This window comes from Cydia strobilella, chromosome 7 (genome assembly GCF_947568885.1).
Source record: "Cydia strobilella chromosome 7, ilCydStro3.1, whole genome shotgun sequence".
NCBI classification, from domain to species: domain Eukaryota; kingdom Metazoa; phylum Arthropoda; class Insecta; order Lepidoptera; family Tortricidae; genus Cydia; species Cydia strobilella.
In genome coordinates, this window is record NC_086047.1 from 8950114 (window position 1) to 8977811 (window position 27698).

The following is a 27698-nucleotide window of genomic DNA, read 5'->3' on the forward strand; positions in this document are numbered from 1 at the left end:
GCGCACATATCAGAATTACATTTTTTTGGCTCTCTGATATCTTTAGAAATTTAGTGGCAATAAAAATCACAGCTCGGTTGGCTAACACCGTTTAATGCGCGTGTATCGCTTATCGCCGCGATATCGCCTTGTTCGCACAATCAGTTAATCAAAGTGCAAAAGCGACCCGATAGCGCTGACGACTTTCGATAACGCACCTGTATTATCTTAATTGATTGTCTCTTTTTGACAAAACACCGGCCCGTGAATATTATTTAGTTCTCTTTAAAGTTGCGCAAGGACAAGCGAAACAGTTACATAAACGTGTGATACCTACCTACTAAGTTTATCTTTTGTTTCAGATACTGGGCATGAACTGGCCGAGCACGTGAATTTGCCCGTGATGTTAGCACTGAGTTCGGTTACGCGTCTGTAATCGAGTCATATTAGACTGACTGTTGAAATGCGGATAGGGGAGCGGACTTATAGTGTGTGTGTGTAAAAGCGATGCATGGTTTGTGAGGTCAGAGCAGCGGTCATGGACATGAGTGGAGAGGGTGGCGGAGCGGGTGCGGGAGCGGGCACGCTGCAGCAGCGCTGGTATGACAGCCGCGTTAACGGCAGCCCGGCCGCCGGCGACGTCAACTCGGACGCGAACGGGGACGGGTTCTTCCACTCCCCGCTGGAGGGCGGCCATCACAGCCGTGCCCGCTACTACCATCAGCAAATGCACCCCTCCTACTCGGCCGCGGTCAGCTCGCATGGTAAGTATAACCTAGTTATACCTATTCCCTTAGTAGAAATTGGTTGAAGATTGAAAAAAAAACCCTCGTTATTCGTATAATTCTTGTATGATTTTGAGTAAAGTATAGTATATTATGATTATACAAATGTTGTAATAGGTATTCAAAAAATCCGGATTTTAGGCAATTGTTTAAGTATCTTATGTCATTTTAATTCCGATTCGCGAGGAATCTCAGCGTGGCTGCGGAGCCGAGCAGGTCCTACCGCCGGTAGGCAGCATCGGGCCTTATCGTACATCAGGCTATATCTCTTCAAAACTCCTCAATTAATTCAATGGCCCGGACAACTCAAACTCGCCATTCTGTAGGTGACAAGTTAGGTAAACACGATTTAATATGGACCCGAGTCCCTTAAAAAAATGAGATGCGTTTTGTTTTTTCTTTTGAGGCTTAATTTTATGGAGGCTATAAAGTTTTTCGTGGAGACAGGTGGCTCTTCTTTATAGTTTAACGACTCGGTCGGGCACGGAGGAAAGTTCATCTATAGCGGGGTGCTTAGGGGCCAGATTGGCATGCCCGCGCGAGGGGGCGATTAGAATTTATTTAGCGGTGCTTTGGTAGTGATGTGACAGTCAAGAAACTGTGTCATTTCTCGGAATCGGAACAGGGAATTGATTTTGTCGCGCTCCCAGCAGTAACGTGCTTTGGTTTATGCGGGCGCGGTTTGTCGTTATCGTGTCGTGTCGAGTGTCGGGCTTCTTGTCGCCCTGATTACATCTGGATTTGGTGAATTCATTTGTGAAGCCCACGACCGGTCACTCCATTACACGTTATTACTCAAGACATCGGTTTCCATGAACAGATTTACTCAACTTTGTTATTTAATTAATTTTTTTTACCTGCGCCATGAAAATGTCTGAGTAGTTTTAAGATCCTGGATGATGTCATTGAAAAGTGTTCTTTAAGTTTCTTTGTTGATGGCTGCGCTCCCAAGGAGTGATAAAAAGTATTTTTTAGTATAGTGAGGTTCACATAAAGTTGTTACGATGACAACTGGGATCGTTTACACCGCGGACAGTTTACGACCGCCTGTATCGTCGCCTGACCACCGTCTTAATACCTACTCGTGGGTTCCTATCGGATTTGTTTATATCTATAGGCATATATCTAGTTTACCGCAATGTTATTATTGTAGAACATAGTCCCTGATGGGCAATAGTTATTTGTTATACAAGGGTGCAAAGTGCGTAGCGAGTGTTTTAACACACGAGAAGTAAAATACATTTGCACCCGTGTGTAACACAAAACTTTTCCCCTCACTATAGCGAGGAAAGTGCAACATCCACAGGCGTTAGATCATCTTCATCAACTGGAATCACTCATTTTTTTACGATACTATAACAAAAAACTGGAAATTCTGTACTTTTACGTGAGAAGTTTTTGAGTATAATTTTTGTTGACAATGTTGACATTTCTGACGTATGAAATGTCAATGATGCGTTTTGAAATTGCATCGACTTAACTTGTGCGTTCAGAATTATATTTAACATTATTATTAAAAAACAAACGTTTATTATGGAATTTTAAGGTTTATGACTTAAAATCATTAAATAAAGCTAAATCTAGTATTTTTTATTAGATTCTCAAACCATTTATTTAATGATAATTAATATCGAACGAACCATTATTATGAGCGTTTTACGTTTTGTTTCTGTCAAGCTACTTAAACACGCTCCATCCAAGGTCAAATTACTTTCCCCACTAGTGGATAAAATGCGTTTTTCCCCGCTTGTTTTAAAGGATAAAAGACGGCTTTCCGAGCTAGTGAGGGGAAAAAGTAATTACTGGTCTAATTGACGCACAAGATTCGCTTTTGTTTCGCTTTTATTATATTAGACTGGCAATATTGAATTAATTTCGAATCTGCTCACAAATTTTCTCTAGAATTGGCAGAGAAATGCGTCTTGTAGAGGAGAACAACCGGACATATTATATCAAAACATTAAGGATGAAAAGATGAAAAGGCGAGCGAAGTGCGAGCGTTAACAATGCATGTTATTGGAATTAATTTATAATATCTACAAAGCATTTCCCAGTTTATAAAAAGGTGCCTATACGAGTAAGTATAAAGGTAATTATTAATTTGGAGTGTTTTGTAGGATAAAGCCCAAGTACAAATTCGGTTAGGTTTTGTAAAAACAACTTGTAAAAACTTTAATTTTGAATTAGTTTTACATGTTTTGTTACCGTTTTTGAACATCTACGTAGAAAGGTAGTCGCGATGATAATTGCACATGCCTTATTCGCCTTAATGATCTTTTTGCCGAGAATATTATGCTGCAATTACACACTCTTAGGAATGTTGCTGGCGCGAAATAGACTAATAGGTAGGTACCAACTTAATGAGTTTTTTGAAAGGGGTAGAAATGCACTAAGTGAATACTCGTGGTTTATAATTATTGCAGTCATTTTTTTACATTTTTATAGATACCTACCCACGGATCACATTCATTGATTCAGTTATAATTATGTTTAGGTCATATTTAAGTGTGTTCTAATTTGGCTTTTCTGATCCTGAAGGTTCGAAGGCACCTATTAGTGATCCAAATGACAAATTTTGATAAATCCGAGAACTACTTACAGATGTGCCAGTTGCGGAAAGTTTCCAAAAACTTGGTTTCCAAAGTCCGAGAACTTTTTTTGGAAAGTTTCCAAAAAAAGTTCTCGAAAATTTCAGATAAATTTAACAGGAAACGAATTAAACTTTCATTCTCGTAGTACCCTCTGGGTTGGAAGGTCAGATGGCAGTCTCCTTCGTAAAAACTAGTGTCTGCGCCAATTCTTGGGATTCGTTGCCAAGCGGAACCTATAGGTTCCTATGAGACGTGGCAAAAAACAGGGACAACGCGAGGAAGATACCTATGATGATGGTCATGAACCATGCCATTGCTCTTTGACGTACCTATGACACGTCCTCTTTTGATTGGCAACGTTTGTTATACCTCGGCCACATACTCGACGAGTGGCATGGGTAGTAGCGATGGCGCGAGTGTGTTCATCAACCGCTGGGTTTCTCCGAGCATCCCAAAAGCCAAGCTTGCCCGATCGTTGAAGCGACACCCTCCTGTATTTTATTTTTTAATCGTTTACAAAGTTGTGATGGGAACGCTGGCTGGGTAACTCGATACAAGGTCCTCCATTTGACACGTTCGCTTGATTTATAATGTACTCACTCGATTGATCATTTGGAGAATATGTATTTGTTTTTTTTCAGTTTACGATTCACTTCAATGGTTAGTTTTATTTTATTTGTGTAACAGACACGTGACACTTTTGGCTTGTTGAAGATGTTGAAGATTCAAAACATTTTGCTATGAGGCACAGATTTGTAGGCTGCACAAGTTTTAAGGATATTGATCGCAAAATACATAATTGAATTGAACATGAACAAACTGGAAACAATTTTTGCAAATGTTTTACATTTCACTATCTTTAGGCACTCTTAGAAGTCAAGGAAATTTTGATAATTTAATCCTCTCTCTAGCTAGAGTGAAAAAAATCGAACGTGATGACAGACTATCATTATTCCAATTCTTATTCAGATTCTGGGAAGAAAATGATAATGATAAATAAGTAGGTACCTAGTTCTGAAACTATAATCTTTTGTTTGGCAAATGTACCTACCAATGTTTTTCAAAAAGTTGCCCTGTAAATTAACAGTAGGTAACATGGGTGTTTTTTGTTTTGCAATTACCTATTTAGTATATTTTTCTTCCAATCTATAAGTACCTAAGTAATTATTTTTCATATCATAACGAACTGATTCAAATTAAGAATCCCTCATTCAGTTCGACGTCCTCAAAACTAAAAGAGAAGTGAAAACAAGTGAACATCACATTCTTTTTGCCCACAAGTTTAGGCGACTAGCTAGACAGCAAATGAGATTTTTCCAATTACCTCGTCCGAACAAGACGGACTGTCTGTTTCATCAGCCCTTCACTATCTGTACCGCACACTGGATCGAGTTGCACTTTTATTGTAAAGGTTCAGTTGTGCTGGAAATTGGGTGCTCTGCTATCTAGTTCCAATTCGCGTTCGTTCAATCAATGCTGTCAACTGTTTTTATACCTATATTGTGCACTTTACAAAATAGTGCTGCTGCAAGTCCCAACGCGCGATCGAGGTTATAAATATGTAAATGTAGAGCTTTGTAACTATTTTGATCGGTTAAAATTTATACTTACCTATTTGCACAATCGTGAGCAAAATTGCATACTACTAGGTACCTATCAACTTTATTATCGACTTTGATGAAAAATAAAAATTAATAAAAAATCCTGCTTTTGTAACTAAAATAGGATTTCTTTCCGGATACCTATATACTTACAGTTAAAATAACATTTCACTAGTTTCAATGACTAAGAACAAAATATTGTCTTCGGTTACCGCGATAGTTACTCATGAAATAAAACTATGAAAACGTCGGGTTCGAAACGTCGGGATGTATTATAAATTCAATATACGCGATATAATCCGTTTTCATAGTTTTATTTCATGACTAAGAACAATCTAATAGTCCTAATATCTCATTAATAAAAAAAAACTACTTTAAGAAGACCCCATTTAAACAGATTCTAATTCTATGCAAACACACCTAAATAGGGCAATAACAATGCTGCATTACATAGGACCATCGTGGGATCCATGGATCCTAGCTCCTTTGTGGTTTGGCAACGTGCGTGTCACACGTACACGGTGCGTGCGCATGTGAGCCCTGCGCGTGTGTGCGTGCGCACGGACCCGCAGATTGGTGCAATTAGCGAGGAGGCGGGGCCTGCGTACGCGGCGACATCTCCTCCCCGGCTGTGTGCGTCGGACGCTAAATTATTTAAATTAATCGATTATTTAGTCTTATTGCGATCCGGTGAGCACAATTGGTCGTGTGTTATAATGATGTTAGGTAGGTACCTACATCTGGAATCGAAATTCCGACTTAACAAGGGACTTTATTGGTAAAAAAGTTTAAATGTTTTGGTGATGGTGACCATTTAAATCCGATAAGAGAAAATTACTTAATATTCAGACCCATTTATTTTTAAAGAATTGTAACAAAAAAAATTGCGCTAAAATATACCTAATGGGTAGATCTAAGCTGCTTATAAATTCTCGCTGCCATAAACATGAGCCTAAACGAATAAATTAAAACAAGCAACACAACTTGAAAGTATTCGTGTTAGGGGCTGGGCATGCATAAACAAAAGACGGCGCGACTCGAAACAGCGAACGATGTGTAATGAAATAACACGAACTCGCTAAAACACATGTAGGTAAAAGTTATCTCGACAATACGCACCAATGCGCCAAACTTAGCCAATTTACATCGGTACAGGCGAGGGCACAAGTCATTCATAATTCATATCTGTTACAAATTCATACCCTAGACCCTAGAGATATAGGTAGCTAGGACACCTAGGTACGTGGGTGGATCAACTAGGGTAATTCCGGGGTATAAGGACGAGATCGAAATATTTTATGGTTCTGATGGGTAGATGCCGCTAGTTCCTGTTTAGTACGCTTCACGTCATGCTTGGGAGCAAGAATGTAGCCAAAATTTTAAAGAAAAAAATTGTAAAAGTACGTATTTAAAATACTTGTTGATTGTTTTGACAAGTGAAAATATTTTTTGGAGGGTTCACATTTTACACGGTCGTAGTGTCTATTTTAATGGAGTTATTTGCTTTTGGTGCAATACGGTTGTAGTTTTGTACCTACTAACCTAAATAAGAATGAAGCTCCAGTCGAGTCTCAACTGGTTTTGATTTTAGGCGTTGTCTTCTCTCCCGGACAAAAAGGAGAGATGGCCAGTTTGTTGGGGTATTATGGCCATATGGCCGTGAAGGTACAAGATGATGAAGATGTATTTATCACGGATTAGGTATTCCAAAGGTTATCAGATAGCAGTGACGATGTCCCCCTATGCATGATAACTAATAATAAAAAAAGATAACTATTGCAGGTGTGGGAAAAAATATCATGAGCCTTTTCTCCTACATAATTGCTTTGCTTTGCATGCTGGTATTAGGTGGCCTAAACGTGACCCCGTTTAATAAACTAAAATGAAAGTTACGTTATGGCCATCTCTCCTATAATGGTATGGTCATCACTCCCGGACATCTCGGGAGAGATGGCTATTTGTAAATTTTTTCAGAAACATTTTTTTCAAGCTGATCTCAATAGAAATATTTTTTGTTTGTTTCATTTTCGAAAGTCAATTGATCAAAGTTTATGAGGAAATAAAGATTTTTTTAATTACATGTAAACAAAATATTGTCTTCGGTTACCGCGATAGTTACTCATGAAATAAAACTATGAAAACGGATTATATCGCATATTACATGTAAACATTTTTTTATCGCGTTCTAAAAAAACTATGGGTAACCCAGGACTTACCCTATTTCTTGTTGTTATCCTGTTCAGTCAGCCTGGGGAAAAAGTGTGCTACTTTCAGTTTGTTAGAAAAAAAAATTGAACCTCGTTCTACCAACATGCTTAGTAGATTGGCCCATTATGGAAGGAGCTTATAACTACCACAAAAAGGCATGTTTGTTTAATTTAAATACCAAAAAATTTAGGTTTTAAGAGTGACCCAGGCAGGACAACGTAACCATGGAAACGAGTGACAAGAAAAAGTTGATTCACCCACCTGTTATAATCATTGTTGGTAGAATTGTACCAAGTTCAAAAATAATCTCGATAACGTAAGTTAATAATCCATTTTTTTGTGATTATGCTTATCATTTTCTGAAAATAGCAATTGGATAAAGATTGTCAAACAGGTTTTTATCTAAAACGGGGTTTTAGTGAAGAATGTTAAGAAAACAGTATAATATTTTTGTAAAAAATGTGAAACAGGTAGGTAGGTAGGTAGTGCCACTAGTGCCTAAAATATATTATAGTTAGTTCCACAGTGCATGAAATTAAATTTAAGTCAGGTATATATATCTGCACCAAAGGAAGTCAATCATTATTTTTATTTTTATTTTTCTTACGTTTAATATAACCTTGCAGTTTTGTCTATGGTATGTACCTATTTGCGAACATAGACGCAAAATTTTAACCTATTGACACTGTATAAAAGTATAAATTTTTGAAAATACATAGGCAAGCTTAAGAAGCCTAAGAAACTTTTGTTTGACGCAGGGACCTTTACATGGCTTGCCTTGCCACAATTTTTTTGCGTGACGAGCGTTCGCGTTTGCGTTATATCTATTTTTGTATGGGATTTTGAAATTTACACCAGGGGTACAGAACATGAAATGAATAGGTATTCACCTATCACTTGTGCGCTCGCTGGTACACAGGCATAGCTCACGCGAACGGAAATGGAGTATTGCTTAACTTTCCAGACGCGGCCGAATTTGCTGCCAGCCACAGATCACCATGCTAATAGATAGTGCATATAAGACCGCGGTCCACAGTCATTGCATGCCGTTCCCAAGTACATATTGAGCATAAGAACGCGATTGACGATTAAGATCTGTGCTCTCGTAAAAAATATCAACCAAAATTGAGTTCTAAGGGTAGAAGCGGGCTTATTGTGTTTAAAATTGTAAATGTTACTAGTAGTACGGGCCTCGGCGTAGCATTTTACTAGTAAAATAGCCCATATGCTAGTCTTCATAAACGCTTTATAATGCAGAGTCTGTGTGAGGTGTAGTCTATGTATAATACAGACGAGCGCAACCTTTCCTAATTTACCATACTATGGCAAGCGTGCAAGTAAATGGCCCTTTAAAAGTCTTTATAATACGCCATAAGACCTACACAACCTACTTATATACCTACTATTTGGTACCACCATCAAACGCACAGGTTATAATACCACTAATAAACTTTGTAGGTTAATTAAACAGCACAAGAAAGGTAGGATATCTGGAGTCTTTCAGCTAGTTTTCATGACCGATCGATCGACATGGCATGATTATTAAACAATTCTACCTATTCGAGCCTGCCAGAAGCCCGTCAGGGGTAAAAACTTTTATTAGGAATAATATAAGTACGTAATAAGTAGATTGACATAGGTAATTAAAAATGTAATATATAGATAAATCTAGAGAAAAAAAACAAGCCATTATATCAATACATAACTTTAAAATTAAGCTAATTTAAATCATTTAGAACTAGTTACCACCATTTATAAGTACTTTTTCTAACACTCTCTTACACTCGGTCATCAGTTGCCCATAATATAAATAAGGCATTGTTTTTCAAATACATTATCTCCATCTAATATCTATTATAAAAGGTACGATGGCGCGCTCGAAAGCGGAGCGATACCAAGTTAATTGATATCGTGAGCACGTCTTTAGTAAAAATCCGGTAAGGCGCCGTTCATTTATTACGTAAGTCGATTTTTGCCAGATTTTGATCCCCTCCCTCCCCTATGTAAGAAAAAATAAAATAAGCCAACCCCTACCCCTGTTTAATATTTATTACGTAAGAGTCCGTGGGAAAAAATATTACACAATTTGAGGAACTTTTATTTTGTACCTGCAAAAGTACAAAAAAATATTTTTTGGCAATAATCAACTTTGGCTTAATTTTAGTTTATAGTGCACGCGCTTTTTCGAAGTATAGGTAATCTTTACTTGCGCATTTTTGTGATCTTACGTAAGAACTATCAAGACTCCCTCCCACCCACCTGTAAGTAAAAATAAGACACGGTCGACTCCCCTCCCCCCCAAAATTGCCTTGCGTAATAAATGAATGGCGCCTAACTAACTACACCTGTAACCTGTAACAATAGGTATATGTCCGTTTTCTAACACACTTTTAAAACACAACCATTCGGGTTTTATAAAGAAAATGCATTAATTTTTAGGTAGTATATGTATACACATAAAATTGTTATCACTTAGCAAAGGTAGCAAAGTTTTGGAGTAAAACTAGTTCATATTTTTATTACATTTTTACTTACTTAATCATGATATACCTAAATAATCCAAATCAGCTTCAAGCAGCCAAGCTATTCAGCCAGTCAGCCATAATAACTTCTAATCTACCGCCTCAGTTAAAAGGTAGAGCTATAATACAATTTTGATTTGTTATCGGAGAGTCAGTTCTTAACCTGGAATAGGTTTCGCCAAATCCATTTGTTCTGTCATCATATCTGACTCTACTATTATAGAACTTGCAAATTATTTGGTCTTGTACCAGAAGCAGTATCTAATTTTATGTTGAATTTGTAATTAGATTCCTTAGTAAAACGTGAAATCGAACGCTGTGCATAACAGAAGCTCATCAAGAATAATTAAGTGTAATCTGCCGTTAGCCATTAAAGCCGTTTACTGGCCGTCACAATACATTAACCGCCTCTTCTTAGTCGGATAACGTGACGCAACGGTCCTATTACGGACTGGAAATGACTGATATACTAAATACGATAATCCCATTAAAACTACGAAAAAATTACATTTTTTGAGCTGTCCGTATTTTAGGAAGTGCTCTTAACCTCTTGTCTGCGTATGATCAGGATCCTAATTGAATTTTTAGTCGGTTTCTTGCATTTTTATCGAAAAAAAATTTTTCTGCTCTATTTAGCACAACCGAGGTTGGAATTGGAATCCACAATTTTAGACCACCACACACATATATGAAAGGTTAAGTAACACTCAGACACCTTAAAACACTGCAACTTTACTAGGTATCTTCTTTTTAGTATGAAATGAACAGAAACAGGCAAGCATCTTTAGGCATCTGTCCGACGAGAGTCAAGACAGATAAGTAAACGACTAGTTAATGAATATATTCTCGCGCATGTAACATGTATAGATGTCGATAAAATAAGTTGATCGCTGCCGGCCCAAACTTTTTCTAAGACGAAACACTCGCCTTCAAAGATGAATATCATTCGTTGATTATACGAGTACGAGTACATATAACTCTGTACTTTGATTTTTAGTGTCCCATTCCAATACTGACAAAACCAGACACTTATTTTTATTAATACCGGTAACCGTTACCTATACCTTGATTAGTGCTCTCTTCAGTCATAGCATACAACGTTTCCAATTTTAATGTCTTCTTTCTTTTAGTTATCAAACTAAAGACTAACCTGCAACTTAATTTTAGTCCTATTATGCGTCACTCACTGTGAATACTGAGATTAAGTAGGCCCTTACCATAGAGTAACTTATATCTATCTTTGCCCTTACCATAGAGTAACTTATACTAGGGCGGTACTGTCATAGTAAATTTTGTAACCCCAGTAAATTCACTGCCATCTGTCGACACACTTTAAAACTAAAAATGAAGATTTATAAAAATACGATAAAACGTATTTAAATATGGATAAATGATTTTTTTTATTTGCATTAATTATTTTTATGATATTGACCCATGTTCTTTCACTGATATGCGTTTAAATTGTTAAATAACAAACGAAACCGTCAACGCCATCTATACGACAGTAGGCCAATGCTAGTAGCGCCCTCTGAACGAGAATAAAATTTTCTTGATTTTCGAGGCACGTTTTTTCTTTAGACTGTATCCATCTATTACGGAGTTATATCTATCTTTGCCATAGAGTAACTTATACTAGAGCGGTACTGTCATAGTAAATTTTGTAACCCCAGTAAATTCACTGCCATCTGTCGACACACTTTAAAACTAAAAATGAAGATTTATAAAAATACGATAAAATGTATTTAAATATGGATAAATGATTTTTTTTATTTGCATTAATTATTTTCATTACCTATATTTTGACCCATGTTCTTTCACTGATATGCGTTTAAATTGTTAAATAACAAACGAAACCGTCAACGCCATCTATACGACAGTAGGCCAAAGCTAGTAGCGCCCTCTGAACGAGAATCAAATTTTCTTGATTTTCGAGGCATGTTTTTTCCTTACACTGTATCCATCTATTACGGAGTTATATCTATCTTTGCCCTTACCAAACTAGTTTCTTTACCTAGCTTAGTTAGCTTCTATACTTAGTGTACTTATACACTAGACAGAAGTCACAGAAGGCAAGTCGACTACACCGTGCTAGAAATTACAATCTATATTTATCCCTTTGTTGCATTCTGTCAACATGTTAGCGGCCGCGCGTGGCGGAGGTATCGATTAGTCCGCCCTGTAGCAGTGGTAGTTACAATTAGAAAAATCGATCGCTACCAAATAGAAGAGAAAACAACAGTTAGTTTTATTGCCGGTGCTTACCGCTCGAAAGTTCGCCTGACTCGATCGCCATCGCCATCTACGTGCGCACTAGGTGACCTAATTAGATAACTTTTTCGAATCGGCGTTTTGCTCTACTCGTAGTTTCCTTCCCTTAACATTTGTTGTAATTTAGATGAAGTTTTAAAACATGATTTATATACAGTATAATATCGAAAACTAGGGATTCAATTAAATTTAGGTGCGGTAGAATTCAATTACCATAACAGCCTAACAAGTATAAACAACCACCAAAAATGTAGCGTGTCAGTTTATAGTTAGTTAATTTTCTTCCGCCCTTATGACTTTTAATTTATTCCAATTAATATCCTTAAAGTTGCCTACGTCACTACGACGTACTTAATACAATGTCTATAGTTCCCATCGAGTTTTTTCTAATCGCTCATTATTAGGCCCGATATAAAAAAGGTCAGGCGTCCGCTCGAGTGCACTGGCGTTCGTCCACCAAAGAACTTAATGTATTCATTTTGCTTTTATAGCTTTCGCGTGATTAACTTTGATTGATTGCATCCAAATATTGATATTTGATATTAAAATCTGTGACTGGCGCTGCGTAAACGGGACGGGGTTATACAAGGTTACTCGGGAGGGAAGGGACCGGTGAACTGTTTATTCTGTATTCAGATGTGATAAGGTAATTGTATTGTAATATTCGTTGAATAACACGGATTTGCAGTTGAAATAATACACCTATATCGATCGCATTTGTACGTTCCCATTGGGAGTGAAAACTACATTAAATTTCATATTGAACGATTACCTATGTGGCGTGGTATTCATTAATTGTCTCCATTCAAATTGGAGGTTGGTAAGGTGTACATTGTTTCCGGTCGGTTGGCATGGTGACGGTGATGCGCGCCGAGCTTGATGGATGAAGGTAGCGTAGGCATGCGGCTCAGTCACATGAATTCGTGTAGCGAGCACCACCTTCCAACTACCAATACTAAAACAAAGCAATACTCAACCGAAACCATACCGCATGGCCATAAAGCTCTAAATCGCCTGTAAACTGACACTCACAAAATGTTAGTAATAACTTTGTACGAGATGTACGTAGTGTAGATGAGTCGGTGGTTTTGTCACGATTTGTCATACATTGAGCTGTGGTTACGGACATCCCTCTAGGATGCTTGTTCTGAGTGAGCAGAAGTTATGAGAAGCATGCTATGGGAAAGATCATTCCGGGTAGCCACAAATTATGTTTTTAATTGATAATGCTGTGCAGCATTCGCTTAATGGAGGTCGTGCAGGAAAGTACGCTTTTACATTTGACCAGCTCCCAAGAGCGGGCATTTGTAGATGTATAAGTTTCGGATCGAGCTAAATATGGGTAATATCTGTTCAGGTATACTATCAAAATTTTCAACATTGATAACATTACAATGATTGACAACATTAAGGGTTTAATCCAGTTTGGCTGTTACCGCAGACTAACGACCGGCTTCTCGGTAAAGAGGTAATTCAATTTGGAAAAGCTGTACACATTAATGACCTTATTTTGAGCAAACACCGAGTAAATGGGAGCTTGAGGCCATAAGTTGCGTGGTGACGTCCGAGAACGCACCTATAAATCGCCGAGAAATTACGATTTGGGTATGTTTTTCATTAAGGCAATAAAAATTTTTGCTTTTTAAACATTAGGGCTGACCGTAAACGGCGTTAAGCGGCGCTCGGAATGGGAGCCTATTTTCGCAGCACATTACTGAGGATGAATGATTTCCTGGCCGCCATGATTTATTCTGCTGCGGCTGCGCGCCGCGACACAGACTCATTACTAGCCACCAATAAAGAATGGACACTCCGCGCTAAGAAAGAAGATATCGCATTTGTCTTTCTTTGTACGACTGGAGATAGCCATCGGGACGGTTTATCTGCTACTTAATTTCGATTTGTTTACTGGAATACCAAAAGTCACCTCGCGTGTTTTTGTTGTCAATTATCTTTTTTGTTTTATTAAAATTTAATTAGTCTGTATTAAAGTGACTTTGGTATGATTTTGATTCGACTCAGGTGGCCTAGCCAAGATTACAATCGGTCACCTACCGACCAACGCCAAATCGAAAAGTAAAACAAAATCGGGATAAAAGATGCTACGAAAAGTTACGTCATCATTTCCATACATTATTTAAGCTTCGATTAGTGTTTTCTACAAACGATAATCACTTGGTTGGCCCCCTGATATAAACCTCCAATTGTCCCTTCTGTCCATTACTCGTAGGTACTCTATGTAAGTACGGAGTCTGCACGCTCGTTTGCGCCCGTTGTTTCGATGCGGACCTCTTGTATTCAAATTAATCGAATTTAAATACACTTGATATTTGCACGTTCTACAATTATTATAGTTCGACTTACCGCGTTAATAAAGTAACTGACAGCTTTTATGTGTGTATTGTGTATACATTCTTTAGTACTATTAAAAGTAGAAGTGTTAGTTGCTTACTTTTTAATACATTTCGACAAAATTTATCACGCATTTTCTAATCTGCCTTGAAATAATAAAAAAAACAATTATTTTTATTTTTGTTAATTACGTTTTAAAAGTGTGATGCTACACATGCATTTCATTAAAAAAACAAATGTCTGTTAAGAGACCATGTAGTTCTAATCCGACCATTGTTAATTCTTTTGTATGCATATTAGTCTGTAGAGAATAAGGTATTTAAATCCTAGTATTACTGCTGATTTCTTTCCAGATAGTGTTAAAATTGTGATATGAATTCCATCTACTAACTCTGTAGTTTTTAAACTAAAGAATGACTTGGCTAAAAATAATGGTAATAAATACCTAATTATATTTATCTATTATGTCCTTCTGTTAAATACCCACACGGATACTTTGGGGCTAAATAATAGAAAATAAAACAGTTACCACACCCTAGACACTTTAGCTGCCAATACTTATATATATATGCCTATACTTATATTATATGTACATTTATTTATTCTACGTTAACACAAGTAAACGTACTGGTTCACGTTCTGTCCGAGGCTAAAACAATAGAACCGAAGCCCGCGGCCATTATAGTTGGTGAGCTCGCGATCAAATAACCGTCATCAGTGGCTCTTCGGGCAGGTGCAGTTAGCAGGCTCAACGCACAACCAGGCTTCTATAGGCATACTGTCCTTACAGTGACCTGGGATATACCATGATCCGTATTGGAAATTTATTAGGTATCATCGGTTTTATTTTAAAATATGAAAGGTGAAACCTCCAAACCTAGCACCTGCATTAGAGCGTACTGCAATGCTACGAGAAATGACATTCATCAAGGACATCGGCGTTGATAGCATTCAGTTAAAAATAAGGTAAATTGTAGTATAGGTATTGTATTTTCTTCATTTCTCCATAATACTCAACCAAGGATCACAACAACGGTTCGATTCAACTGTTTCCTCCGACCTTGATCAGATCGTTGGTCCAACCTTTTGGGACTATTTACCTAAATCTACCATTCGCAGACATTAAATCATAGGTACTTGAACTATTCGAGTTGAGAAATACTTAATGGGAATCAGGAAATCTCTAAGGAAAGTGTTTTTTGGCTAGCTGCTTCACAACACTAAGAATGTCGTGACAGTAAAGTCAAATTAGATCAATAAGGGCTTCGTGGCTAATGTGTCAAGCGGCTTATCTGGCGCGGTACGGCACGATCGTCCGTCATCGCCGTCATCGTAATGCTATTGATTAAGTCCACAAGTCTTAGCTGCTGATTTATTAGTGCTGATTACCACCTGGCATTGTAATTATTTCAGAATAGATGGGTGCTCGGTAAACTTGTTGCTTTTTATCTATTGTGTAAGGAGTAAACTTGGCTGTTTCCTGGACCCCGTTTCTCCAAAAGATCATGAGACAACTAATATGCTTATTAGATACAATAGATACATTCTTCTCTTGTCGTTCCTATTTGCTAGGTAAATAAACTGCAAAATGACCTTTGTAACTTTTGGTCTAGGTTATTAATGTGATATGACCAAATCAGTGCCTGCATGTGCTTAACTTCGCGCAATCGTTTTTGTAAATAAAACTTTCCTCTTAACGCACGTGTTAGAATAGCTAATCAAGCACTTAATAATAATCCTAACCGAATGATACGCTTGGATGGAACCTTCGTTAGTAATAAAACAATTACGCTTCTAATGAAAATTGCACTCGCTATTGAAAAAAAAGAGCCGCGTTAATCTGCAGACATGCATTTGCATATTACAATACATCTGTGTGAACGTGTGTATTAGATTATTCATATTTCAGCTATAAATTTCTTCATTGCGACGACGTATAACGGAGTCCTACAGTAGTAAAGTACCATCCATTTTTATTCCACATTAAGCAACCGACACCTGTGTAGTGTGTAATTAGCGATTTTTTTTTAACTTTAGCGGTCAAAAGACGGTCTTTATGACACGAGGCTATTTCTAATATTTGCACGAACATTTAGGTATATTTATGTCAAAAATACACGCTAGCAAAAATTTTCTGAACGTTTATGATTACGAGCATGTGCAAGATAGAATAGGAGCAATAATCAAGCTCTTTGTTATGAAATAGTTTGAAGGTTACTAGACCCTAGTTATGAGGTGAGATTAAGTTATAGGTTGTTGACGATCCGTGAACGGGTTAGCTGCGTGCCCGTGCGCAGGCCCGGACTCGGTGCGTTCGAGAGGATCAGTTTCAAAAACTTGTGTTTATTTCTTCGGGCTGTTTTGGAACATTAGCATTAATCTCAGCAGCTAAGTTCCAATTTAGATATACATGTAAGGAATAAATTTCATAAAGTTAATTTTATGTTTATTTAAACTTTGGCGCAATAAAAAAAATAGGTATCATAAAAGATAGTAGAAGAAAAATCATGATTACTAGTGATATTTTTCTTCGTAGTTGGTCAAAGAATGGAGACCGATCGCGTGATACCTCTCCCCGTTCTACACCGTTTTGTACTAAAGACTAAAAGATTTTAAAACCATATTTTTCTTTTAATTATTTTTACTATCTACCTACTTCAGTGAGGGTAATGGTAATAAATTATGGATATTTTGCATAGTTTCTTGCACGAACAATCATGTTCAGAGTAATGACCAGTCGAGCTTACCATTGTCTTCTCTCTCGGAAAACCAAATGACCAGGTCACAAGTGAATTAAACACTATTTATGACTATTTAACTAAATCGTAAATCTACCCAGGACAATTCGAGGTCTGTCGATGGCACGAATACGGCTCAATCCCATCCGTCTTCCCAAGCTTTGCTATTACGTTGTTCATTGTGTGCATAGTAGTTGGTCTGACGAAGAGCTAGTTAGTGTATAATCAAGGGTCCTTACCGGCCAAGGATTACATATTGCGGCTCGGCAAATACACATTGTCATTTCGACCCTGCACGTTGTCGAGTATTTTTCTCCGATACCGTAATGCGCGAGTCACGAGCGGTTATGTAAGCAGGCTGCCGGCCGGCGCCGTCATTATAGGCATTACTGCAGGAACACTCGCTCTCTCGCCCCGCCATTGTCAAGATTGTGGGGTCAGAGAGACCCCGACGTTAACCAACTTGTAATTTCGCAACAACTATTCCTGTAACCCAATAAATCGTAGCAAAACAATTTACTTTGGAGATTCAAGAGCGTCTTATATCACGTTTAATGGTAGACATCGTGACCGCTCCACGGTTATTAATTATGGAAATGATTATGACGGCTCATATTCTGCTCATGTCGTGTCTAACGCTATACTAGGTAAGTGAGTAGGTGAGGTTACAATTGTTATAATCCAATGACGTAAGTATTATTTGCGTAGAGTAGCGGCTTCACCTGCTTAGAGCGCCGGCGGTTTCTAGGGCACACCACACCTTGCCATTCACCGAGAAAGGTATCATTTTTCCTTAATCTACTTGTAGGTACACGACAAGGCGGCATATGTACTACCGGCAAACTTGTTTGTAGTTATTTACAGAAATTTTGAGCCGTTGCGGGCATGTTTGTCGCGTGTGCAGGCAGATAAGATTTAACGATTGTCATTTAAAGTGGAAGTTGCGGTCATAAATGTTTCAAGTGGTTATTTTAAAGTTAAATAATTTTACAAAGCTGACATTGATACGTGGACTTTGACAATGGAACTAAGTAAGGATGGACGAACCACGCAAGCAAGTTATTTTTGATTTGATCAATTTCTACGTCTAAGTTTGCTTAATAAATGGTTGATGGTGCCAATCACAATATTTTCCAAGACTGAACAAAAAGCGACCAAATTGTTAAATGTCATACGAAGCTATGCAATTTGGTGTTTCCTGGTCCTAATAATTTATTGCTATGTGATCTAGGCTTTTTTACACTGATAGCCCTAACCTGTTCATCAGTAACAATACTTGAGCGTCAAGTGGAGCGAAAATTTCCAAAGGCAGGTTGGCACTGCGCACGCCGGCGGCATAGCAAAGAGCGCAGACGCGGCGGTGGCTTTGATCTCTGAATCACAAGTGTAACGTGACATATCCGTGCGGTCACTACCACAACTGTTTTACGCGTCTATGAACTTGGATTTGAACGGTTAACTGGATCGAGTGGCTCTGATTTGGATAGAGTTGCTTAGATGAGCTGTGCTAGACGAAGAACTCTCGTCGCACTTTTATATCTTATTATGTGATGTTTGTTTGAGATAAAGGGTTTAGATAAATGTAGAATAGAAACCATTTCACGACGATGTTAGTGAAAGCAAAGAAATGGGCATTGTACCAAGGATGCTGGCGGCATTTCCTCGCTGTATCGCAAGGAATTAGGTACCTTCGTAATATAAAAATAATAATATACAACACGTTTGTACCTACTATCATTTAACATAAAACTTAATCAATAAACAATATCAGTCAGATTCTAAAACGAAAACAAAAGTTTGAACTTCCTTCCTCGCTCCTCGGAAACAGCTAGTGCTGTCCATTGACAACTCTCCAAACAATGAAAATTTATTAAAATGCAATAACAATAAAATTCGTGTCCGGACATTAGTGATGTTAAGTTATTCTCCAAACGCCACTTAATGAGAACTGATGGGTTCGTATGAAAATAAAATAAAAAACAATGTGGGTTCCAAAGACGGTGCATCGCGTATGCAGGGCGCATGTGCTTAAAATTACATGTCCTGTATGCAAGAAATTCCTGCCACGGCAATGACCGAGAAGAAATTGTCCTATCATCTCGTTAAAATGTAGCCATGGCTACTCTACGCGACTTAGGTTACCTCGTAAAATGCTAGCTGTATAACTTTATTACTTATATATAGGCATTATATCAGCAGTACTTCGCGGGGCTGAGAGCGTACGTGCATGCAAACAAAGACGAACGCTTTTTGCAGGCTGATGGTGATGAACGATTTTTAAAAGACTGTTGCGAATCGTCTGTATTTGTTCGCCACATTAAAGTCACGGATTACAAAACCGTTTATGATTATTGCAGTCAACTTAACTTTACATTTAAAGTCGCTTAAGCGAGCATTGGGGTTTTGATTTAATTATCGGTTATCACCGAAACTCTGTATGTTTTAGTGGTGTTATCGTAATGCCATAACCGTTCTATAGCGAGCTATAAATCACTGGGCAGACACCCACGACGATCGACTGACTAGTCGTCGACTAATCCGGGCTTAACGGCTTCTGTCGAAACGAATATCGATTTTGACGTACTCGAAAAAACCGAGAGTGGGAAGTAAACAAACTACTGAAACTAGTTTATGTAACGTGCACTATTCACTCTCAGGTCGTTTTTAATAATAATATTTAAATAAGTACCTACTTAATCATAGGTGTCACCTGGTTTAAACGTGTTAGCGGTGTTAGACCCCTATTCGTATTTCGAGTTTCTCTTAGGTTTAGGTCTTAAAATAAAAAAAGGTTGCCAAGGCGTGAAAGTAAACATTATTTATGTAGTAGGCCCAAGGTACACACCAATTTATGAGAAATCTGGGGGCACGGCAGTGCCCCCGCTAAGACGAGCAAAGCGAAGCGCAAGGGCACTACCTAACTTTTCTCGAAGCGCTTCGTCGACTGGACTTATTAACCCTTCGAATGCCTTGTCCCGTATCCGTCACAGACAATTTGAACTTTAATTTACAATTTCAAGGTTATTAATTCAGCTTAGCAAATTTTTGACACGGGCGTTCGAGGGGTTAAGCATAAAAAATCAATTACATAGCTCTTATACTTTAGATTTTATTCATATCTAAAAAACCCCGATTTCGTCACTCACTCACTGGTGATCATCAAAACCTTTAGGGTACTTCCTGAAATCCTAGGAAGTTGAAATTTGGTATGTAAGATAGTCTTAGTACACAAACAACAAAAAAATTCCAAAAGTTGAAATTTTTGGCCCCTAGGGGGGTGAAAAGGGCGGTAGAATTTTATATGGGGAATTAATAACCGCTGAACCGATTTAGTTGAAATTTGGTATGTAGATAGTTTTTGTTATGGGGAAGAATATAGAATAGTTTCAACCCCAAAATCACCCCGTAAGGGGTTGGATGAGAGCGTTAGAGGGAAAAAGGGGTTTGAAGTTTGTATGGGGAATCAGTTAAAAGCAGATTGTGTAAAATATGCCTCCAGATACGGGTTTCAGGATTTTTAATAGTAAATTACCCGCAACCCTTTAAATTAGGGGGAGGGTGATTGTCATAAGCAACTTATAAAAAGGTGTCAAATCCCAACAAAAACATTTTCATGTAAAATGTTGCCAAGACGAAACCATAAGGCTCGCACTGTCAAAAAGTTATCAGATCTCTTGTAGAGCCAAGTTTCTAACTCTACAAGCCCTAACTTCACAAACTCTATACTTTAGTCAAATTATGTGACTTGGCCGTTTCGCTACCGTCACATGGACGTAAGGTGAAAAATTGATTCACTATTCATTATTTTTTATTATACAATAGTTCTTGTAGTAACGAAACGGCCAAGCCACATAATTTGACTAAATTGTCGAGTTTGTGAAGTTAGGGCTTGTAGAGTTAGTACCTTGGCTCTACAAGAGATCTGATAACTTTTTGACAGTGCGAGCCTTATGGTTTCGTCATAACTTTTTGACAGTGCGAGCCTTATGGTTTCGTCTTGGCAACATTTTACATGAAAATGTTTTTGGTGGGATAAATGATGTTTTAATAGTAAATACATTATAGGATAGCCAACTTTACCAATAATAACAAAAATGTCGAAAAACTACTCGCTGGTGTTGCCGCGCAACTCGACAGCTTTTCCGTTCCCGGCACTAGTTGTTATTCCCGCCGTCGCCTGTCACGGCGCTCGGTGGCACAATAATAAGAATTGTAATATAAAAGCATTATAATCCAATGACAAGGTAACGCGAGGAGTGACCGCCCGCGAGCCGCATTTACCATTCGGGCCGCGATCAGACCAATCGTAAAATATTTTTGGCTGTTAACAACCGAACTATATCACCATTTGACAAAGACACACACATCGTTTCATTTACTATTCATTACGACGCATGAAGGTACTACATATTTGTATGACTGGTTTGGATTACTTTGTTGAAAGAAATCCGCCTAATTAGCGAATGTATTGTACCGTCAATCCGTCACGGTTGTATCTCATGCGTTCATTAATGATCGGCCAATTAATATTACTAAAAATAATACTCTGAAAACCAGTTTCGGGACGATGAGGATTCAGTTTTCAATAAGCTTACATCTATAATTACAACACGTAAGTAGCAAAAGTTGTTGGTTGGCTACTGTACCGACACTTAGGATGATTTGTCTTTTAGTTCCTCTTCAATCAAAGGTTAGATAACATCGTGGCGATTAGTTGACTTCTGGACGCAACAACCCCCGTACAACTAAACTAGTCACGCAGGTTCTTCATCCGTGCATCTTCTGGGCCAGCATTCTTCCTGTCTCATATTTATCATAAAGCTGGCTACTAAAGCTGCTTACGTACTTGTGACCTTTTGATTGTGGAGTGTGAAATATAAACGGGGTAGCTAATGTTATTACAAAACCAAAACAGACATCGTTTCAGCTTTAGTAGGCACCTAAAATACTCGGCGTCGATACGACGATCAATAAATTAAAATTAATTCGGCGTGCGAACGCTGAGATCCGATACGCGATACCGACGCCTACATTTATCATTCGCTAACACGTCGGACATTTCACAGGGGACGCTCGCCGCGGGAACGTAATCTTTATTACAACACTATAGAGGTTACGCTGTACCGATGATTGAGCACGTAATGAACTGTCCTCCAACAGAGGATAACACGTCTAAAGACAATGCGTGGAAGGGATAAGATAGCATGCGTGCGGTTGTAAAGGCAGAAGCATACGCACGGCACGCTCGCATCGCGGATGCGGCTGATGTCACGGTTTGCAAATAAACCGCACCAGACTGGACGACGCTGTGGCCTGACCTTGGCGACCAGCGAGAAAGTTCTCACGACTTCAACTCCCCTATCTTTGTCCACAAGCAACGACTAAACATAACCACCTAAGCCCCGCTTATACATAAACGATAGGGTTACAATTCTGAACCGTAATCAAATTGGTATACTTAGGGGAAGTAATTGCACTTATTACCGGAAGACGTCATGCTGTGTGGCGCATCAAGCGCAGGGCATGCGCACATTAGGGGTATTCTACACATGCCGGTTACGAGGCAATTTTAACCGAAGGGACCATTTTCGCCGCGAGCTAAGGAAAGGAGGGCGCTCACTTTAGATTTAACCACGCCTTAATATGTTTGTACATGTATAGATAAGGGGCGAACGAATGAAATTAAAGCATTATTTTGGTGTTCGTTATACCTATTAGCCTTATAAATAAGTAATGAGAATTTTACTTAAACGAAAATAATACCTATTTAACATTCAGTATGTCAAATGCATTATAAATAAAACGATTCACTTTAATTGTACGCTAACAATGGTCGGCAGTTGAATATAGCAAATGAAAAGATAAATGATTCTCATGTGTCTAACAGAGCAACTGAATAATAGCTAAAAAGTTTCGTCAACTGCAAAAGGGGTGAAAACCGTTACAGAGAGTAAACACCCGTAGTTCGTGAAACAACAGGCCCAGGGGCCTGCGGCGCGGTGATAAGATCTGGAGTTGCATCTGCCATGGGGGCAGGGTTCGGTTCCCGGTCGTGTTGTGAGAATCTGCGCGATTGGTTTATGATTTTAGTGAGATTGTCCACTGTGATTAGCAGTACGAGCAGATTACTTCTGCGGAAATAAATAAATAAATCAATACTTGTCAGGGAACCGGGGAAAACTCGCGCAATCGATACGGGCCTTTCGTGAACTATTTTGTTACAACTGATATGTAATTCCCATTATTCAATATAAGTATACATATAACTCAGAATAACTGCAGTTAAGACTTAATACTTACTTGAATAATATATCTACATTAGCTAGAGTAACTATCATCATATCCATGTAAATGTGTAGCTAGAATTCAAAAATTCCAACTCTTTCAATAAGATATTTAATGCGACCCGCAGCTTAATGTATTATATTATATTCATCTATATAAATTGTTGGTCCGACAAAACCATACTCGAACCAAAACTAAACAAGCGCTCGAGATAACGAGAACGCGTAAATCTAGCATCCTATTCGAGAGGACCTCTTAATGTGGGCCATACGAATTACGTATGCATGCGAGATTTCCCCAGATAACGCATCTGGAATCCTAATTTAATTTCCGTGCCTTATTTGTGTAGTTTTTGTTTTCTATTAGCCTTGGTAAAATGCAGTACGCTACAACCCGGCTGTTCAAATGGCGTATCTGGTACAATGACTGAAAGCCCTTAATGAATAAAAAGCACGACCCCGTACCACGGTTTTGCTTTGTAATTTGTGTTTTCATAGTTTAGATATGAATGTAAAGGTGTTGTTGTAAAGCTATTTTGTAATGTCAATAATATAATGGACCTATACAGGTGACTTACACTATTTATTATTAAATTGGTTATTAAATTAATTAAAAAAAATACGTTTATACGTTGTATTGTTTTTATTGCCCAATTTGTTTCCATTTGACTATATTACAAGAAACATAAAGTTGGAGAGTTAAATTTACTGCAAAAACACGATGTTACATCTTTATCATATCCTAACTACTAGCCGAACTTACCCTGAGCAACCCTGCGTTTGTCGCACAACTGCTGATTTGGAGCTCCTTGGTACCGGGCAGGTAGGGCATGTGGCGAGATGGCGCGATAACACGAATTATTCATACGCTTATCGTCCGCCATCGCCTGCTATTATTGTGGCCCTGGCCTAACGCGGGGGTGCGCGGACCCTGTCAAAACGTTGCTGTGCACTTCTCCTAATGCCAAAGATTGATTATTTTATAGTAATTATTGTTTTCTACAGTATTTGTTGTAATGACCGGCAGATTACGTGATTATGCCTGTAGGTATGTTCGCTTTTGTATTACACTAATAAATTACAATGTACATATAATTGGCGCGAAAACAGTGCCTGCCTAGTGCCTAATAAATTACCATACGAAAATATGACTTTTCACCGCGGAGGATCATTTGTGTCATTCATTGAATTTTTTTTGTTGTTCGATCGGCTTGGCTAGCTGGATACCGCGCAATGTACGCCGTACGTGCTCGATAACATCGCTGATAGACGATAATCTCTACTGAGATCGACACCTGGCGATGTGATGCGGGCATGTATGCGAGCCTATTGTCTATGTAAGCACGTGTACACAGTTAGTCTTTCCCTAAATTTCAGTTTATTAGCTTTTTCACTTTGCCTCATGCTGTGAAAATATAACGTGTAACATATTATGATTGAATAAAACGCATACACTTAACATATTGTACACAGTGAGTTAACGGTAAGTAACCCAATAGTTGAGTACCCGCAGCGCACTGCAGGGCAGCGGGGCGGCCGCGGTAGGGAAGGCCCCTAACAAACCCACCAATCGAACCAGCCCGACAGATATCATTACGGCACCCTTCCAAATGTACACACCGGTACATATGTTCGCCTTCACGTTTAAATAATCATTGTCAAATACAATTGAATTAAAAAGGGGAGTACTGACGCCAACACGAACTGAGCGAATGAAGCGCCGCTACTATTTTTTCCGTTTTGCAAACAGAAGCGTTTTTTTGAATAGTTTCACGATTTAACCACGTACGCAAACAAATCAACGCGGTGTATAATCAGAACTGAGTACATAATTAATGAAATTTCCAGCTGGCCTACTATTTTAATTGCTCAGTGTTGTGACACGGTGCTTTTGAAACATTTCGGAAAAGAGCGGCCTTTGTTCACGGACGCGCCCGGCCAGCTCGCTCGAAATTATACCCATTATTTGTTTATCAAATATGCATTAGACTAAAATATTCATGACCGCCATAACAATATTTGGAGATGAAGATGTCGTGTGAAAGACCAGTTGTTAGACACAAATGATATTAATTTAGGTAAGCGCGGGCGGGGTAACAAAACGCCTTCAAATTATCCCTCCTAATGACGGCAAGTTTTGATGTTTCGGGCTCGTGTTACGATGCCTCTCCTATCAGTAGATCTCGTCCGCGACGATAATGGTTACTTAAACGCTCGTAAACTCGAAGAGGTTAAGGGAATCAAAGTACGAATGCTAATGTCGTTGAGCTGTTAAATTATTACGACTTCAGTTCTTCATACTCGCATAATCATAACTTTAGGAATCAGTTTACAAGTGTAGAATAATATTTTTGTTTACGCAGGTCGAACGCTAAGCGGCGGCAGCGGGCAGGTGTGTCGGCCACATTTCCACACGCCGCTGCACCCATGGCTGGAGTCCAAGGCGCTCAGCAGTGGCGCGTGGGGCGGCAGCTTTCAGCAGGAGGCTGCGCCCGCCGACAAGCCCCTGTCCCCCGCGCAACATCATCATCCGCACCCCCTGTTCTCGTTTCCACCGACGCCGCCGAAGGACTCCACGCCGGACTCGGTGGCCGCGGCGGCGTTAGGACAGCAAGACTATCAAGCCGCCGTAGCCCACGCGACGGCCATGAGCGTCGCCTTCATGCAGCAGCAGCAAGAGCTGCCGCTGTGTGGGGACGTCAAGCCCATGATGGGCGCGCCGCCGTCCAAACAACGCGAAGGTGCGCAGCCGGAGTCGTGTCCCCAGGAGTCGAGTCAGCCCTCCGGGGAGTACAACGCCCAGTACAACGCCGCCGGCGGCGACTACTACAACTACCAGGGCAAGGGGTATAGTGGGGCGCAACAGCAGAACAAACCGCGGCCGAACAAGACGCGAACTAGCGCCGGTGAGTCCGCAGGGACTACTCGCTCGCCTTGCACCGCCTCGCCTCGCTGGGACGCACGCGATACTCAAACCATCATACAACGCTTACCCGATCACACTATCGAATTAATTTACAATTAACAATAACTACGACTTAAAAGGTTACCTATGAATTGGAGACACGAAGCTGCTCTCTTTATCAAACTATCAGAGAGCTTTTACTTATGAGTACTAAATTCACAGTCGGTTTAATCGGCATCTAAATCAAATAGCCTGTGAGGCGTTTCAAGACTCGTTAATCGGGACTTCGGGAGCCTTTACAAAATGGCTGCCACGATAGTACTCGCGTAATTAGAATCTCAGCCCCATCTATTCGACAATGTCGATTTATTAATTAGATAAGCACTTGGAGATTAATATTTCCTTATTTCAAAATGTCATTGTGCGGTAATAATTATTGGAAGTGGTCGATGTGGTCGGATAAGCGGGGTATCCTGCACCGGGCGCCGGGTTGTGGCGCCACACGTTTGTGTTCAGTACACGGGTTTGGGATAACTAACTGGTCTGACGCTTACCCTAACACTAACACACGGTGGAGGTCACTAACATACGAATATGATCATTATCATTCACATAATAAAGCAAGGAATCTCGATTGGCAAGTTTAATGTTTAATGAAATCTTCTTGGTAGGTCCGTGCATTGCATAGGTACCTTGGATATTTTCTGATGCGTGCACAAGGTTGGTTGGACGCGAAAGACGCTAGAGCTGCTGTGCAGTTACGTCTGTAGCTGATGGATGTTCCCATGCCTCGTCGGGCGCCGTTGGCGTCCACACGTAGGGCTGTTAGGCGCGCGGGCGCACAAAGGTATTCATTGTTACGTTTAGCATGTGAAAACCCACGCAGGCTCTTTTGATGTTGACTAAACAAACCAACTGTTTCTCATTACTTAATTGCAACTTACTATTGTCTTTACGCAATTAAAGAAATGCTCTAAGTAGATTTATATTAACTCTCTATAAATTAAAGTTTAATTGCGAAGTTAATTCATGTCACTTTCGTTCGTTTGAAGAATAGACTTCGTAGACATATAGGTACTTAGTAGTTTATTGTCAATTTTTTTAATGCTGCATTGTTTCGAAATTCGGATAGGAAAGGATTAGGATTTCAGATTATTTATTAAACTAAAGTAGCTGCATAACTATAACTACCTAATGCAGCTGGAGTTAGAGATTGTGTTTTAGTGATGAATAGATAATTAGTAAAGTATATCGTTTACTCGTAAGGCTCATTTATTGAGATATTGTTCGTCATGACCTTTACGCTAATGCGTGCATTGTTGCGCCGGTTATTGTGATGCAAACTTTTCGCAATGCTACCCGCTATGGTACGTATTATAACGAAAAATTACTCAACAGTAAATTGTGTTAACACCACATAATGCGACTGCTTTATTTCATACATATTTAAAATTGTAATTATAGC

The 27698-nt window shown here is 39.0% G+C and overlaps 1 protein-coding gene across 4 annotated transcripts in view; it reads left to right on the top strand.

Annotated features, from left to right (window-relative positions):
• The window catches only part of LOC134743093 (GATA-binding factor C-like), a 97517-nt gene that overhangs the window by 13920 nt on the left and 55899 nt on the right, over positions 1-27698 (top strand). For all 4 annotated transcript variants that reach the window (XM_063676410.1, XM_063676412.1, XM_063676411.1 and 1 more), the window contains exons 2-3: positions 342-743; positions 25692-26234. In XM_063676410.1, the coding sequence (XP_063532480.1) occupies positions 491-743; positions 25692-26234 (796 nt within the window). In that variant the 5' untranslated portion in view covers positions 342-490. The remainder of the gene's footprint in view (positions 1-341; positions 744-25691; positions 26235-27698) is intronic.